General features: G+C 34.6%; 2 protein-coding genes across 4 annotated transcripts; one reads left to right on the top strand and one right to left on the bottom strand.

The window, feature by feature from the left end:
• Positions 1–21: 21 nt before the first annotated feature.
• On the bottom strand, positions 22–18580 carry LOC105218637 (DNA replication licensing factor REC). 3 transcript variants are annotated; one of them, XM_011194347.3, is made up of 5 exons: positions 17600–18579; positions 16931–17542; positions 16245–16862; positions 16067–16187; positions 22–997 (listed from the first exon to the last, which is right to left on the bottom strand). In XM_011194347.3, exons 1-5 carry the CDS (start codon positions 18456–18458, stop codon positions 616–618), a joined length of 2592 nt encoding a protein of 863 aa, XP_011192649.2. In that variant the 5' UTR covers positions 18459–18579; the 3' UTR covers positions 22–615. The 3 variants fall into 3 exon arrangements, with proteins under 3 accessions (XP_011192649.2, XP_054082204.1, XP_054082205.1); XM_054226229.1 differs by lacking the exon at positions 22–997 and adding an exon at positions 5513–5651 and having other exon boundaries at positions 17600–18580; XM_054226230.1 differs by lacking the exon at positions 22–997 and adding an exon at positions 10281–11039 and having other exon boundaries at positions 17600–18580.
• LOC105218638 (nose resistant to fluoxetine protein 6) lies at positions 3149–10149 on the top strand. The gene is made up of 11 exons (XM_011194350.3): positions 3149–3728; positions 5342–5634; positions 7539–7701; positions 7966–8115; positions 8180–8555; positions 8612–8777; positions 8936–9015; positions 9077–9190; positions 9262–9602; positions 9664–9806; positions 9875–10149. Exons 1-11 carry the CDS (start codon positions 3650–3652, stop codon positions 9977–9979), a joined length of 2010 nt encoding a protein of 669 aa, XP_011192652.2. The 5' UTR covers positions 3149–3649; the 3' UTR covers positions 9980–10149.
• Positions 18581–19295: the final 715 nt, after the last annotated feature.

The following is a 19295-nucleotide window of genomic DNA, read 5'->3' as shown; positions in this document are numbered from 1 at the left end:
AGTAGCGAATGTGGTTATTGAATAGTTAATTTAAAGCGATGTAGCATAAAAGACATTGTACTCTTATTATTAAGTAAAATAAATTATACCTACTTCACATGTGTAACATTTATGCAAAGGAATGCATTGATAAGTTGATATTGTATTCAAATATTTAAAAGACGCAAGGATAATATATATATGTGTATGTATTTCCGATGAATATAAAAAATATATTTAAAAATTAAAAAAAAAAAATGTATTTTGTTTAATAATTTGAAGAAAATAAGTTTTAGCTTACCTTAACTGGAACGAATCAGGTTTGTACTGACCAAGAACTGTCAACTCGAGAGCGTTGATCAAACAATTTTTAGTGGAATGTGTTTTCTTGCTTTACTTTATTATATTGCATTTTTAGTTTGGATTTCAATCTTTTCAAATGCAATTCCTTCATTCGATTATTAGCGTTTTCAGATAGTTGTGTTTTATAAATCTTAATAATAAAACAAATTTTGCTTTGAATTGTATTATATTCACATAGACAATGATTTACAAAAAACATAATCTTAAATTGTTTTTACACAGCGTATAAAACCTTAACATAAACCAATATACTTCATATATTAACCTTAACAACTAATCGATCATCACTTCGTACACATTTGGTCCCTTCTTCAGCAGATAACCTTGTAAATTGGCTATTTCCACCAAATTGCTAACGCCACACGCGATACCCGCTTGTCCGGCCATATCCTTGATTTCATCATAGTTGAACATGCACCGACCCAATGCTTTGGCACGCAACTCCAGCATTTGTATGAATTTCTTTACCGTACCACGTTGACTGGTGGGCGCTGTAGTCGTTGCGGGATTTCTATCGACATAATCGCTCAACGTAGTATCGGCTATACTGTGACGTACAATACAGAGCACGTCACGTACGTGAAGTTTAGTAACCACTTCTGCGAAATCGACACGCGCACGCGCTTGCGAAAGACATATTAGACCCGCTAGGTGGCTGAAATAGTTGTAGTACAAGAGGGAATATATTTAAAGATAGATAGGTTAGTCGCTGCATCTAGTTTTAAACCATATTGGGATGATGAGGAAATTGTCTTTGTAGACAACTGAGTGAAAAAGAAGATACTGACAGCAAACCATGCGAGCCTAATTAATCAAGCAGTGGTGTAAACTGACGTTGAGAAGCACCAAAAGCTCCGTCAGGATCGGGAAGGACCTCTCCGAGCCGTTCGATACCACACGAGGCTTCAGGCAGGGTGACTCACTATCGTGCGACTTCTTCAATCTATTGCTGGTAAAAATAATACGAGCTAAAGAGCTAAATAGAGAAGGTACAATCTTCTATTAGAGTGTACAGCTGCTGGCGTACGCCGATGATATTGATATCATCGGAAGCAACAACCGCGCCGTTTGTTTGAGGACAATACGAAATATCTTCTGTCTCAAATAACAGTTAGCTCTCGTCTTGGCTCCCACGTCACTGTTGACAGTCATAACTTTTCGCAAGATTTATGGTCCTCAGAACATTGGCAACGGCGAATACAGCAGACGATGGTTAGACCAAACCATTAAAACCGATGGAAAAATGATGACTTCAACAACATTTTTTCTCGCTAAAGAATGGTCGCTGCGAAGGAATCGGCAAGACTGAAACCAATCCATAATAAAACGGCCAATCTGACTAAAAAAGCTGTCTGTTATAGCTTAGTGGATGTTAATATATATTTAATATAATATTATGATCTGAGAACGGTTTGTGATTGCTTTAATTTTGAAAAATCAAACAATTTATTAACAAAATAGCTCAGTCACGCCCACTTTTTTCTCTCTCTTTGCAAAATAACAAAAGCTAATTAAACAGTTATTGAAATATTTTGTAGTATCTTCGCCCAATTGGTCTTTTCAGAAAAAAAATCTGATTCATCGTAAAAAAGCAGCGATACAATTTAGCGAATATTTATATGAATTTTAAAGAGACACACGTGGTTATCGAAATAAGCGTGTGTAAAACATGAAATAACTGTGAACAGAGAATAAACAATATTCTAATTCTAGTTTATCAATGAACTATGTATAAACCCAAATTTTTAGAAATTCTTGTTAAGCAACTTTTCAGTTTATAAAACTTAATTAACATATTACATTTGTAACCCATTTGAGTAAATTATGTATCGCGGTCGAAGAGTATACACACACATGGAAGAGAATAACAGCTAACACTGAATTTCATTTAATAAAAAAAAATTTATTTTATTCAATTTATTTAAAACTAGATGACCGCTCCGGCTTCCAAGGGTTTAAACAAACATTTCAAAAGTTATAAATTATAGGTTTTGAAATTCAGCAAGCAGCTCGTTTCTACACTTTCTGGCACGCGATTGGGATGCCAAGAGAATGACTTGCAAGACGGTTTTCATGTTTCAGATTAAGATTCTCCATCAGGGAGTTTTTTAGATACCCTCACCGGGAAACTATTTCCAGAAAGTTGAGATTCTTGCAAAAAATATAGGCTACGTTACTCTGGGTAAATGTATCTTTCCAATGGTGAAAAATTTTTTGAAATCGGCACAGTAGTTTTTGAGTTTATTCATTACAAACGTACATACAAATCTTTCCTCTTTATAATAGTACTATAGACAAGTGTTTTAGTCTAAGAAGTCTCTTAGTTCGGAATGGAGTTAATGAGTGAAATAAAATGTCAAAATTGTTTTCGAAATGATATTGGATGTTTTTAAGAAACTTTTTTTATAGGATCCAGCAGATGCAGTGATCTACTGTCTAAGTCGCCTGAACTTACAAACCATTGGTTGTCTCCAAGTAAGCTTAGAAGAGCGGTTTCTTGTGGAAGGATAAAGTTCATAGATTTATAATATTTTAGTAGCTTAAGATAAATATAGAAAATTAAATAAATAAATAAATAATTCATAAACCAATTTGCAAAGTCAGTTGCTTTTCAGTTGTAAGTTCTATTTAACAAATTCGCGAATTTATGAAATAATTTAATGTAATAATATGTAAAAAAACTAAACTAATACTAATAACTCCAACTAGTTTTTTTCAGCGAAAATCGAATATTTCAGAATTTACAAAAAATTTGCATTGATTAGCATTAATAAAAATAAAAACAAAACGCGCCTATTTTTTTGTTTTGGCTTTCATAAAAGCCTCACGCATGATAACTAAGCCTTTTCGCGACAAATCAAGCGCTTTGCATGAGCAGCATCAATACAAAATATACATAATACACATATAAGCGGTGTGTAAGTTTTCGCCAACGCTGACAACTGGTTCGTTGCGCATAAATAAATATCTACATATGACTGTAAGAACAACTTGCCCAGAAGCGGCGCGATACGCAACCAACCCCAGCTAGACGCAAGTTGTCGACTCATCTCGTGTGTTCATTCCTTTTGTAACAGTTGAAGCACGCGGTACACGCTTCCCTGACTTTTAAGTAAAAACGCTAGAATTTAGGATGTTGAATTTATGGTAAAAGTAAACGGAAGTGTCGAAATGTGCGTGGGAATATGAAGAACAGCGACTAATTATATGAAAGTGAAAATTAACGTTAAAGTGAAATTAAAAAGTGTGTGTGTTTGATAAGGAACGAGTGAGAATAAATAAGAGAAATTTAAATTTGAATATAACAATGTTTTACAAGACATCCTTGTGGCTTATCACGCTAGTGTGCTGCTATGCACAACTGACAAGTGGCTACGAAATGAATAGTAAGTTTTCAAAATTTAATACATTTACAAAAACACAATTAATAAATTGAAAGTATATATTTAAAAAAAAAATAAATAAAAAAATTACTAATTATTATTATATTTAGAAATCACTTCTCTAGTGTATAACCATATATTTTAGTATTTATTATATTTTCTTATTATAACGTTTTTTTAAGTGTTTGTAGTATTTATAAAATTAAACAAAAGGTTACAGGTCATTCTAAACTGCTAAATTTAATCACTTCGTTCATCTAAATAATGTTAATAAATCGCTAAAGTAAAAAATCATTATATATCTGAGCGTATGAAAAGTATTAATATATTAAAACATAATACAATTTTGCAATAATACAAAATGTATACGCGTCCTTGAGCGCACAAGAAGAATGGGCGTGCAATTTTCAAAATAAACTAAGTTTGTGTGCAGTCCAAGAAGCTAAAAGATATATGCAACTGAAGCCATACGAGCAAGTTTGCTGCTTAAGTCTTTTGTTTGCTAGTTATCTCTACAGGTAGCAAAATACACCACATATACATGTATAAGATTATAAAAATTTCCATTCCAATTCCTGACGCCAATTACACAGCAGAAGTAATTTCTAGAATTTGGTAGGATGTCTGAAACAAACATACGTATGCAATATATTTATAGAAATGTATGTATACCATACTTAACAGCTCCTTGGAGATGGAAATTAATATTGAACTTGAACTTGTTTACCCTTCACTTTAATGTAGCAAATTAAATTCAAGCAAAAGGTAATAAGTGTAAAGAATTTAAATGGAATAGTAGTAAAAAAATGTGGGATTGAAAACTTGCATCATTAAACCGGTAATTATAACGGAAATTTACTGTGAGTCTGTGGCAATAAGGAAGTATATTTTTGAATGTAAGGATTATAAAAGATGGGCGGTCAAAAAAAGAATATGTAACACATATGAACATACATACATACATACTTACAATGAAATACAATTAATTTAAGAAATAGTATATATATATAATATTAAAATAACAAACAAACAAAAATTGGTAGATGAAAAAATAGTAAAAATAAAATAAAATAAATAAAAATAAAATAAAATAATAATATTAAAAAATAAATAAATTAATAATAAAAGATAACTAAATTTATAAAAAAAAAAATATATAAAAATAAAAAAATAAAATAATAAAAAACCTATAACAAAATTATTTTAATAAAAAACAAATAAAAATAAGAATAAAAGAAAAACATAAAAAAAAATACTTTAAATAAAAATAATTATAAAATTAGAAAAAATTTTATAAAATAAAATAAATCGATAAATATCATACATTTTCATTCTAATTTTTTTATTAAAAATAACAAACCAAAATATTTTCAAGAAAGAAAAAATAAAACATTTTTATCAAAAAAGTCAAATTTTCGAGAATTACGCATGTTAGAAATTAGTTTTAGGAGCCGCATTTAATTATTACTAGCCATTTACAAGTGTATAAATAGTGTACAAGCTTATAGATAGACTACTAACATTATTTGGCGCTAGTATTTACTTTGCATAACCAATTATATTTATTTAAATAATTAATTAACGGTTTATTTACTTTCCCACACTACAATTAACAGTGACCGAGTACTTTAAAATGCCGAATTTATATGACTTCGACGATTACGATCGCTGCTTACAAGAGTATAAAAGTCAACAAACATATTGCTTTGTGCGTGCCGAAGTGCTGCCGCAAAATAACTCGGAGGCTTGGCGGGTCATCGCCGATATATCGAAATACCACAAACATCATTTCGATCATCGACACTTGTACTTTGGTTTGTGTTTGCGCTGGTGCGAGGAGGATTTGGCAGATGTCAACGCTAATATGGCTAAAGAACTTTACGCCGGTCTACTCACCAACAACACAAAGGTACGAGGTAACTGAGGCTGTAAATCGAACTTTTTTAGATTAAACTTATTTTTTTGACGTTCGCGTGTCTTTCCACATTTACATACGTTATATGATTAGCATATTTTTTTTCCTACTCATCCCTTTTTTTTCAAAATAAAAAAAGAATTAATTTTAAAAAACTGTCTGGAGCGTGCTTGGCTGCTTAGTGCAAAAAATTTGCTGTAGCAACATGCTCTACATACAAATTTACAAGCATGCTCATTTTTATATGACAATAGTATATAATATTCGAGGAATATAATCAATTCGATTTGATAATGATTACATATGAAAATTTAAATTTTCGTTTTCGTAATAACTCCGTATGTTCGTCATCAACATAACGGTAGTTTATTCTAAAATTCAATAGGAATATTACAAAATAGTCACATGGTCAAAAGGAAGATTGGGAAAGAAACGAGTTCATATGTAGATAATTGCAAAAAATGACGGGGTTAACTACTAGTTTGATCTCAACAATGTTTTGTTTTAATACTCTCGCAACAAAGTTGCTAAGAGAGTATTATAGTTTTGTTCACAAAACGGTTATAGATTAGAGGAATCCGGATGTCTGTTTGTCCGTTCGTCTGTGCAAGCTGTATTTTGAGTAAAAATTAAGAAATCTTGATGAAACATGGCACACTTGTTTCTCGGCACCATAGGAAGGTTGCTTCGAAAAATCAAAATCGGACCACTGCCACGCTCACAAAATGGTGAAAACCGAAAACACATAAAGGGCCATAACTCGCGCTATGAAGGGGCATATTAGGATGTACTTTTTTTGGAGAAGTGGTCGTGGCTCCACCCCTACTAAGTTTAGTGTACATATCTCGTAAACTACTTAAGCTAAAGGTATACAAAATTTTAACTACTCGACCAATATCAATGAAATTTGGTTTGTAATACAATATTAAAGTAAGCACTAGTGAATATATCGGAACAGAACTTTGCATAAATACTGCATTTATAGTGTAGCAGCCCCTTTCTAAAAATCGCCGAAACCGGACCATACGTTTTCAAGGCCCCATATATCGAACATGAGGACCTCGGTGCTTCTAACCTAATATTAGGTTTTCCAACTTTCAATGGACTTTATACCATATATATGACGAATATGTGGGTCAAATTGTGTATTATTGTCTACAACTTTGCTTCCGCCGTTTTCCAACAGATGTCTCTAGGGTCAAGCATTGGTCGATTAAATCGATAAAATCGTTTTATATCGATCTTGGACATTTGTAATATTTGTAGAGATCTGTTTGCATCCCAAACATATTCTCAACCGAAAATGTCACTTTTTGAACCGAATTCTCAACATTTGCGGGAATGTCTCTAGGGTCAAGCACTGGTCGATTAAATTGTTTTATATCGATTTTGGTCATTTGTGTCAACATTAACCCAACAAAATATTTGTAGAAATCTGTTTGCATCCCAAACTTATTCTCAAAACTGAAAATTTCACTCTTTAAAATAAATAAAATGCGAGAGAATACAATGTTCGGTCACAAGAACTTTTCCTTTCCTTACTTGTTATTTCTTCTTTTGTTCCAAAGTCCATTTACCTGTGTATAAGTGTAGTATTAGTGAATATTCATGAGTCTGAAGCAAAAAAAGAATAGTATTTTTTTTACTTAGTGAGCTAGTGTAGATACCTCTTCGCAAAGTAAATACCTATATAAAGCTTTTGTTCTTGACCCCTGGTCATCCTTTTAAAGCTCTTTTTTATGTATTTTTCTTTTTTTTTCAAGAAAAAAGTTTACAGTTAGAAAAATTCTACTATAAAGTGTAGTATAATATACTCGTAGTACTTTCATAGATTTTAGAACAATTCTCCCAAACATAATAAATAAAATTGAAATTAAAATTCTTTTATACAATTACAGCTAAATACATATGTTAATTTATTCAGCGCAGAGGAAACGAATCGTCAACGTTATAACACCATATTGAATCAATGCATTAATTTGAAATTAAAACAGGCGCATGGACTAAAGGCTGTCAGCATGCTGGAATATTGCGAAACAAATTACAAAACTGTCGAAATGGGTGAGTAATGCAACGCTGACATTAATAATATCTTAAGTATATACGGTATTAGCTAACAATTCATTGAAAATGTAAATAAAGATTAATGGCTATTTCGAGTGTGATCACGTAGTGTACGTAATGCTACCGTATAATATGTATTAGCTGCTAGTGACATAACGTTATATGCCGTAGCAGTTATTGTGGCAATTATGAATAAAAAAATGCCAAAAAACAATTTACCTCAAAACCGTTATAATTTTTATTTTCTGCCTACGCCCACAGATACATGGAATCTCACCTTCTACACCACCACTTTGGTGTTAATTTTATTGGTGGTCGCCAGCAGCTTATTTGACTTATATTGCAAGCACACGCCTGGTGATAAAGAAATTTCAAAAGAGGATCACTACAAAAGCGCGGTAACAGGACGAGGTAAATTTGTTTTGTTTACTTAGAACAACAAAAATTTAATTTTACTTTTATTTTATTAAAATAGTTAAGCGATTATGCGTGAGCTTTTCCATTGTGCGCAATTGGTATCGGCTAAATCAGGAGCCAGCCGGCAAATTGGGACGCGATCTACGTTTTCTTGATTGTTTCAAATTTTTCTGCATGTTCTTAGTGGTTTTCGCGCACACCAACTGTATACTGTATGAGGGCGCTCTGAGTAATCCACAGGATAATGAGCGTTTATTACACACAGTTGCTGGCACATTGCTGATATCCGGCGGTTTGATAACGATCACCTTCTTTGTATTCAGCGGCTTGTTGCTCACGATCAATTGGATAGAATTGACGAAAATTAAGAATGACTTGAGCAATGCGGAGTATGTGGAGGTGTTTATTAAGTTCAATATATTTCGCTATTTGCGGTGAGTTTGTAGGAAGAAAAATATTTTTTCGATGACTTTATATGCGTCTCTTCTAGCTTGACCATACCATATGCTTTTGTCATCTTATTGAGTGGTGTGTACTTTGAAAACCCTGGTGGTCCACTTTGGCGACACATTGTTGAACGTGAACAACTCGCTTGCCGCAAAAATTGGTGGGCCAACCTGCTCTATATCAATAACTATTATCACAATAATGAGAAGGTGAGCAAAATAGTGTGAACTTATTGAAGTTATTTAGGGCTAAATTATTTATGGCGAATAGAAATAGATTATTTAGACCATTTATAACTCTAGGAAATTCTAACTCTAATTATCCTTTTAATTCCAACTAATTACTTTCTTTCTTCTTATTCCAACAGTGCATGCTCCAGAGTTGGTATTTGGCATCCGATACTTTCTCATTTATGATATCTTTGCTTCTACTGGTAATAGCACACAAGTATGTATAATAGTGACTCAATCTACAAGAAAGTATTCCAATAATTTTATAACCTTTATAGAATGCCGCACATGCGCAATTGGCTGTTTGGTTGCGTTGGCGGATTTTTCTACGTGCTGCCGGGTTTTATAACATATTTCGGCGATTACGATCCCTTCTTTGTGCCATCGCCACAGTAAGTTGACACATTTTATTAAAAAAAAAAAATGTATTTATATTTATGATCTTTATTTGATCACACGACAGAACTCAAAAGGACTCGTTCATAGACGATCGCGAATTCAGCGACATCTATGCACCGTTCCACATGAATTTCGCTTGCTACTTCTGCGGCGTGCTCGCGGCCATTGCTTATAGCGAGATTTCGGCAAAACAATTTAAATTGCATGAATATAAATTGTTCCAATGCCTTTGGTACGCACTCATTCCGATTGGTGTGCTATGGCTCTTATCGGCGCATCCGATTTATCAGCATTACTACGAGGAACAACCAAGGTTTTGGAATAGTGTTTATGCTGCAATACAACGCAACAATTGGGCGTTGGGTCTGGGCGTTTTCGTTGTAGGCATGGCTTGCCAAGTGGGCGGTAAAGTCAAATGCTTGCGTGAAGTTGAAAATTAAAGTTAAACTAATCATTTTTATTTCAGGTTTATTCCGCAAGTTTTCTTGTTTGCCTATCTTTCGTATTTTGGGACGTCTGACCTATGGCGCCTTCGTGATACACATATTCGTGGCACGCGTAGTGTTGGGTACTTTAAGAACACCACTTTACTTTGGACCAGGTGTTATGGTAAATTAATACTGTGTTTTAAAGCATTCATTTTTGGTATTCAAATTTTTAATAATTTACATTTTCAGTTTTACTTTATACTCGCCACTGTGGTGGTTTCATATCTACTCTCATTAGTATTAGCAGTTTTGGTTGAGTTGCCGACGTCTGCTATGTTGAAGCTTATGCGTTAATTCAAAGCAGGCATTGTGCTTGCCACAGTTGCCCAACGAATGGAAATGCAATGCCAATAATTTTGATTTGAAAGACTTATCTTATTAAATTACCTCTTAACCTATCATTTGTATTACTTAGTTTAGCTAAGGAGACTTTTATTTTAGAAATATATACGTTTTTTCTTAATATGAAATAATTGTATTTAATGCGTTGAGGTGATTACACAGAAATACTGCAGAGAAGCTGGAAAATCGAAAAATAATCTTAATTTCTCATTTCAATTACAATGATTAATGGTGTTAAGAAAGAATGCTGTTTAATGGGTATAAATATTAGATGAAGAAGTAATTACTTTATTATTACTATGTAGACCCTCAATTAGGATAATAACCCATAGCTAATGACTTGTCAACTCGGCAGCATTCATGAAAACTACTTAGGAGAATATTTTCTTTCGCTACAACAACAAAAACAAGTTGAAACAGCTAACCGATCACCCGTAGTCACATTTTCCGATCCAATATCAAATCCAACCTATTGCTTGTTTTATATTCATTGTTCAAATAAATTATAACAAGTAAGGAAAGGCTAAGTTCGGGAGCAACCAACATTTTATACTCTCGCAATTTATTGATATAGTTTAATTAAGATAACACACAATTTGATCCATATATTCGGCATAAAGTCCAATAGAAAAACGAAAATCATCATATATGAGGTAATTCCTGAACCGATTTCACTCATTTTCACCACCAACATATATTATATCTATGATTATATGCTCATTTAATTTGGCTAAGAGATATTTCACATATTAATTGATTTATAAGCTATTAAGCCCATATGAAAGCTAGGGAAGTTATGACCCGATTTTAACCATTTCTGATACAGAGTCACACTATTAAAAGCAAAAGAATTCCTCTGAATGCAAATAAGATATCTGAGAGATTTACTGATATTTTCGTTGAAAAATTGTCCTAAGGCACTGAGTTCTTCATATTCGATATCCGGGGCAGTTATTTTCGAAGAGCTTTCAACCTATACGGACGTGTTTTTGATGCGCTCCGTGATAATTATCTAAAGCAAAAAGAAAATACACAATATACAAAACAATTTATAAAGTGCATTAAGCTAAGCTTTAGCCAATAACGCCGAAAGTGTCAAGCAAAACAAAAAAAAAAACACAAAAATAAAAGTGTGCAAACAATAAACAAATAATAAATAACAAACTATAAGTGAGCAAAATAAACAATAACATGAGCGCTGCGCAGCCTCACCAACAAGGCCGTAGGCATTCTCTAAATGCCTACTTTAGCTTTGTCGAGCCTGCTAAACCAGCTCCTACCAACAAACAAGGCAAAGGCGAGAAGGATGAGTCATCACAGCGATCAACTGAGCAGCACCCGAAGCAGAGCTTAGAAACAACAAAAGCAGCAGAGAATGACAGTCAACAACGGCCAGCAACAAACATGAACGCACCGAAGCAGGTACCTGCAAGCGAGCAAAAAGCGAATAAAAGCATAACGCAAGGTGAGAATGTACAAATCAAAAAGAGTCCATCTGTACAGATTGGCATTGACCGCTACGTCAATATTAAAAGGAAATTAAGTCCTGTGAGGTCAGCGGTCAATCCTAAAAAGTTTCAAGGCGGCACGCCAACCAAGAATAAGCCTGAAATTTTAAATGGCAACAGATTTGCCTTACTAAGCAATGATTCTGATGATAATGCGAAGGGTACCACCACAGTCGCTTATGCCAAACCGCCCCCAATATATTTGCGCGAGCGTAGCTCAAATACTCTTGTTGCGAAATTAAGCGAAATTATAGGTACAAAAAACTTTCACATAGTGCCTTTAAAAAAAGGCAACATAGATGAAACGAAAATACAGACTTACACTGAGAAAAGTTTTATGGATGTTGTAAAGTTTTTGTCAGATAAAAACAAAAATTATTATTCCTATCAGCTGAAGAGCTCAAAGGGCCTAGCTGTAGTAATTAAAGGTATAGAGTCTTCAGTAGACTCTAGTGAAATCAAAGAAGCTATTGAAAAATGTGGCTTTGAAGTTAAAACTGTCGTAAACATCTTTAATAGAAATAAAGTACCGCAACCCATGTTTAGAATTGAATTGATGCCGAATTCTAACCAGCTTAAAAAGAACGAAGTGCATCCAATATATAATTTAAAATATTTGCTGCACCGTAGAGTAACCGTAGAAGAACCACATAAAAGAAACGGACCGGTACAATGCACCAACTGCCAAGAGTATGGGCATACCAAATCATATTGCACTCTACGCAGTGTTTGTGTGGTATGTGGTGATTTACATCCCACTTCAAAATGTATCCTTAAGAAAGAGGATTTAAACAAAAAATGCAGCAATTGTGGAGGAAGTCACACTGCCAATTACAGGGGTTGTCCTGTTTATAAAGATTTGAAATCGAAGTTATCACAGGGAATTCAAGCACGACGTAACCAAATGCTACATACTCCCCATAATGAAATCATAGATATCACAGACCATATTCCTAAACCCGGTATACTTAAAAAAATTGATGTACAAGGGAGCTATGCCAATGTTGTAAAAGGCAACACTGTACAAATGCAACTACCACAAAATCCACCAAATGGTGGTATTGAAACCATGATTATAAATCTAACGCAATGTATGACACAATTTATGTCTACTATGCAAAATATGATACAAGATTTAATAAAATCACAAAACCAAATGCTGCAAACTTTATTAAGTAAAAAATGAGCGTACTAAATATCTGTATATGGAATGCTAACGGTGTTAACCAACATAAATTAGAGATTATTAAATTTCTGTCTGAAAAAAATATAGATGTAATGTTAATATCAGAGACTCATCTGACAAACAAAAACAATTTTAAAATACCGGGATTTAGACTGTATGTTACAAATCACCCGGATGGAAAAGCACATGGCGGAACGGCAGTATTGGTTAGAAATCGGTTAAACCACTTTACTCTGGGTTCTCATGCTACAGCACAGTTACAAGCTACAACAATATCGTTAAAAAATCGGGGTTGTGATTTAAATCTATCGGCTAGTATACCTCGTTTTAAAATTACAGATAGCGAATTTAAAGACTTCTTTGGAACGCTAGGTCATAAATTTCTAGCAGGTGGCGATTATAATGCAAAACACATGTACTGGGGGTCACGTCTTAATAATCCGAAAGGACGCCAGTTGTACCAAACCATTATGAACCACAATAACCTTGATATAATATCTCCTGGTAAGCCTACATACTGGCCCAGTGATCGTAACAAAATACCAGATTTAATTGATTTCGCTGTAACCAAAAATATAGATAGATCTCTTGTGACAGTTGATACATGTACAGACTTATCTTCAGATCATTCACCTGTACTAATAAAGTTGTGTGAAGAACCCATATTCGTTGAGCCAAAGGTGGGACTAACATCTCACAAAACGAACTGGTTAAAATACAAAAAATATGTGAGTAGCCACATTAATATTGATGTAAAAATAGATACAGAAAGAGATATTGATGAAGGTATAAGAGAATTTAATGATGTAATATCAAATGCAGCTGTCATAGCAACACCAAACATAAGCAATAAACCGATTATCCGCAGAAAACTCACTAATAATGAAATAGAAAAGCTTGTAAATGGAAAAAGGCGAGCTAGACGTGAATGGCAGTTAAATCGCTCCCCTTCTATTCAGCTTCAACTAAAATATGCTGTACGAAAATTAAAAACAGCGCTTAAACGTGAGGAAGAATACCACACTCACAATTATATAAAGAAACTGTGTCCAAACTCAAACAAACGAAATTCTCTTTGGAAAGCCCAAAAGTCAATGAAGCCTCCAGTCGACTCCAATTTGCCTATAAGAGGCTTGGGTGGAAACTGGGCACGAAGTGACGAGGATAAGGCAAATTGTTTTGCAAATCACCTAGAAAAGGTATTTCAACCAAATTGCCCAAAGAACAGCTTTAAGCTGCCAATCATCTCCAATAGCGCTAACGAGTCGCTTGGGTCTATTCAAACGTCATCTTCTGAAATTATTAAAATCATAAAAGAGCTGAATCCAAAAAAGTCGGCAGGACACGATAAAATTACTCCAAAAATGCTAATTGAGTTACCAAATATTGCTTTAACAGTGCTCTCCTTGCTCTTTAACGCTATTTTCAGTTTCGGGTACTACCCAATTTCATGGAAAAAGTCGCAGATAATCATGATAGAGAAACCAGGTAAAGACTTGACACAGCCGTCTTCATACAGACCAATCAGTCTTCTACCCTGTCTTTCTAAAATATTTGAAAAAGTGTTACTATCAAAGATGTCTCCTTTCCTCCATGAAAATAATGTAATACCAACGCACCAATTCGGTTTTCGTGCAAAACATAGCACTGTAGAACAAGTACATAGAATTACTAACGAAATCAGAAGGGCGTTCGAGTATAGAGAGTACTGTTCTGCTATATTTCTAGATGTGGCTCAGGCGTTCGATAAAGTGTGGCATGACGGGCTTTTATATAAGATTAAAAAAAGCTTACCTCTCGAAATGCATAAAACCTTGGAGTCTTATTTAAAAAATAGAAAGTTTACTGTCAAAGTAGGAGACTTCATATCTGAAGAACGACCAATAAGAGCTGGTGTACCTCAGGGCAGTGTTTTAGGGCCAACTCTATACATAATATATACAGCTGACCTTCCAACAGCTAGTAATGTTTTGACATCAACTTTTGCGGATGACACAGCTTTAGTGAGCCGAAACAAATGCCCAATTATAGCATCAAGAGTATTAGAAGATCATTTGATTTTTGTCGAAGAATGGCTAACCAACTGGCGTATAAATGTAAACGAACAAAAGTGCAAGCATGTTACATTTTCCCTAAGACCAAAATCGTGCCCGGCAGTTAAAATGAACAATATTTTAGTACCCCAAGCGACTGAAGTAACATATCTTGGTATTCACTTAGATAGAAGGCTCACGTGGAGAAAACACATATCGAGCAAAATAACCTGCATGAAGATAAGAGCTGCAAATTTAAATTGGCTTCTAAACAAAAAATCAAAACTTAGCCTAGACAACAAAGTTCTGTTATATAACGCGATAATAAAACCGATTTGGATGTACGGCATTCAACTGTGGGGTACGACCTGTGCAACCAATATCGATATAATTCAGAGATTTCAATCAAAAATGCTTAGAACAATCACGTGCTCACCATGGTACATGCGTAATGAAAATATCCATAAAGATCTTGGTATTCTCATGGTAAAGAAAGAAGTGGAGAACAGCAGACACAAATATTTATCCAAACCAAACCCATTGGCTAACGCTTTAGTACATTCTTGCAATCAATCACGTCTAAAAAGAAGAGATATGCCAGCACACTGATGAGCAACGTTTCACCAAAACAACTCAATCACTTGGTTGAGCTTGTCTAGTTTTAATTAGAATTAAGATTTAATAACTTATTGTTAGGCTCCAAAGAGCAGATTCAATAAATAAACAAATATTGAAAAAAAAAAAAAAGTTATAGTCCGATTTCAACAATTTTTTCACAAGTGATATTTCTTCTGTAAAATTTAGTGTTTCTGGTGTTTTCCGTTAGTGAGTTAACGCACTTTTAGTAATTTTCAACCTAATCTTTGTATGCAAGTTGGGCGTGGTTATTATCCGATTTCAACTATTTTCATGGTGTATGGTGGGGTATCTAAGGAAACCGACTGCAGAAAGTTTGGTTTATATAGCTTTATTGGTTTGCGAGATATATACAAAAAACCTATTTGGTGCGGGGACACCTCCACTTCCTCAAAAAAATTACATGCAAATATGGGCGTGGCAGTGGTACGATTTTGCCCATCTTCGAAAGCAACCCTCTTACGGTCCCAGAGAACATATGTGCCAAGCTTCGTCAAGATATCTCAATTTTTACTAAAGTTATCGCTTGCACGGACAGACGGACGGACAGAGAGACATCCCGATTTCAACTTTTCTCGTCATCCTGATCATTTTGATATATATGTACCGTTATATGAACAAAATTAATTTACTCACTTTAGCAACTTTGTTGCGAGAGTATAAAAATATTATTTACCTTGTCGTTACATTGCAACGTTGCTCTTCGCCTGTTTTATCACGTAAGCTCATATAAAAAGACTTGAGCGCTTCGGCAGCTTCATCATTCAATAAAGGACGCAAGCGTTGGCGCGCATATGCTGTAAGTTTCACAGACATTCATATCAAATAGTCAAATATAAAAAAATCAAAATTACCTATGAATTTCTTCAGCAGTATGGGCGGCAACAAATCCAATTCCTCTTCTCCACAAATATCAATTTTTAATTTTAAACGTACACTTAAATCATATTGCTCATCATCCAATTCATCATCGTTCACGGATAAATTCATGGAATTATTCGTTTTGGGTTTTCTATCGAAGCGCTCGGCGATTGCTGTATTTTTCTTTATACCATCATGTATTGCTTTTATGTGGTCAGTTAATGAGGTGTCCAAATCTTTGTTAGATTTATCCAATAGTAGAAATACCAAGTGAAAATGCTGAAGCAGTGCAGTACTCAAACGTGAGTTTTCGGTGAGTGGTCGGGAGTGATCGTAGTGTCCATGTAGCGAATTTGCAGCAGCAATAAGCGAGGTCGGCATTGACATAGTTGCATATAAATTATGAAAGGGTAGTGAAACGATTTTCGATTGCATTATCTGCAGTAAAATGTCTTGTTGTGGAGCTAAGCGATCAATGTCATCGATTGCACAGTGACCCGTTTTGGAAATAGTGAGTGCGCCTGAGGTGAGAATGTGACTTGTACGACCTTGTAGGGCGCTCGTCAATGATTGTGTAGCGGGAGACCAATGTTTACCACTGAGGTAAGTGCCTAAAGTTGAAGAAACAAGAAATATGAAGAGTATGTGGCGGAATTTTATTTCTAAGAGGTTTACTTACCTCTATCTGAAATTTTAGCACACATTTCTAGTAAATGGGATTTACCAATACCAGGATCACCAACTAATAAGACGTTAATCTCCGCTTCGTCATGTATTTGTGAGCCAGCGCCGCCAAAAAGTGATAGCAAGACACCTGCTTTCACTATTTCTTCACCATGTAATTCAGGCGCCACTGAATGTGATAGCAGTTTAAAACTATCGGGCTCGGAATTTATCATAGAAATTGCATCCATGTCTCGTTGAGTAAATATGTGTCCGGAATGTTTCGCTTTGTGTATGGAAACCGCTTTCATATATATTTGACTTGTATATACAGAGGAACTTGGATTTGTATTTTGCTCGTCGTCCAATGTACGTATTTTAATTACGCCACAAATAATTACCTCTTCACCCGTTACAAGCGTATCGACCAAGTCGTATCTTAACTCGACATCCAGCGTGTTAGAAGAATCAAATTCTCTATCAAGAGGCGCTTGTATATTGCTTTCTTGAAGTTGTACGATTTGTTGTGGCGTTATGCGCGTGAAAGGTGACGAACGTTGTTCTATAAAATTCTTTTTCGCACGACAACCTTCTTTTTTACAGTTATACGGTCGAGATATGTAAAACCCTATTGTAATTGTAGTAAAATATTTATTAGAAATTTAAATAACAAAATAAATTTTACCGTTTTGTTTCATTGATTGCTCCTGCTTACAACGTGGACATTGGTATGCAATCCACGATGCTGCCGCTTCGACTATCCCTATGGCAGACACCACACCGCGAACTGTACATAAGCTCCCTAACAGGGATCTATCCAAATCAGAAATTAGATTAATTTCTGCAAATCCGTGCGGTCGAACGTATATCTTTCGTGGTAAAGTACAACGGGGCACATAAACGTTTTTATCGCACGCCTGCTGACTTGTGGCACTATTAACAGCATCCATAGTTAATACCTTGTGCATGGCAACGGCAAATGTAGCTAAAGTACGTTGCGCACGCTCCAGCATATCCTCTTTCAGCTGAGGCCAAACGTTAATAAGCACCTTGTCGTCACAAACATGTATTGCATCTAATTTAAACCACTTGTCTTGCTGTATTTGTTTCAAATCATAAGAGTTCTGATTCTTTGTATAATGCTCTTCAACTGCTTTAATACGCTGTGCTAACGTCGATTCTTCTTTATATGGTTCTTGCGGGAAATATAAATACCAGCCGGGACATGGCAGCGGCATATCAGCTCGATAGCTTTGCACTGCTTGATGACTATCATCAGGAGCTGCATAACACTCTGGTCGCAGAAAAGTGGAATCTAATATAACATTGGGTGGATGTGTATAATAATTATTATGCGTTGCACCACGTCCTTGACCACGACATCCTGAGAAATTTGCCCGAGCCGCTGCATTGGTATTACCACCCCCACCTGCTGGTATCGTACGTCCGTTGCGACGAAAATAAAAATAGGGCCGATAAGCACCACCACCTCGCCCACGACCACGTATAAATCGTCCTGTAGGCCGCGTAGTCGACGGATTCATTGTCTTACACTTTAAATAAATGCTTTTCACATGAAACAATTTAAAAATTTTATTATCCCGCGTTTGCAATTTATAATCTTATAAACAATAGTATTACCAGATTATTAGAAACACGTAAATGTAATCAGCTGTTTGCTACTTTTATAAAGCGCCTGGTGGTAGGCAACACTTTCGCGAACAATCGCGTTGCCAATTGCTCTTTATAGAGGAAAACATTTTCAAAATAATACAAAACTACACATAAATAAATATATTCAGTAGGTTTTCATTAAACGGGTGTATATACATATAACTGTAAGGAACATAAATATTTGGAATATACATTGTTTGCAATTGTATAAATATATACAAAAATATGTTACTCAGAAATTGTTTTTTATTTATTTGTTTTCTTGCACCTGACATTCACCTCATTTACTATATAACAATTCTTTATTTATATGAATATCTATGTAAAACATTCTTGTGCGCCCTGAAGCCGCCTACAGTTGAGACTCCATTAAAAAGTATTTGTAACACATACTTATGTGTATTTTTTTGATAATCATACATACGAACATACATAAGTATGCATGTACAGTAGTTTCCCGAAATAACGAACACATTAATTGTCTGGTCTGTTCGTTACATCGAATTTGTCGTTAATTCGAGTATTCACTTAGAGGTATGGATTTCAATAAAAATGAGTTAAATATCCGTAAATTGCAGTTTAATAAATTGTTTTATTATTAGGTCTACAAGTTTGCTTCCGCCGTTTTCCAATAGATGTCTCTAGGGTCAAGCACTGGTCGATTAAATCGTTTTATATCGATCTTGGACATTTGTGTCAACATTAAC

This window comes from Zeugodacus cucurbitae, chromosome 2 (genome assembly GCF_028554725.1).
Source record: "Zeugodacus cucurbitae isolate PBARC_wt_2022May chromosome 2, idZeuCucr1.2, whole genome shotgun sequence".
Taxonomy (NCBI): Eukaryota; Metazoa; Arthropoda; class Insecta; order Diptera; family Tephritidae; genus Zeugodacus; species Zeugodacus cucurbitae.
This window is presented reverse-complemented; position numbering and strand designations above follow the sequence as displayed.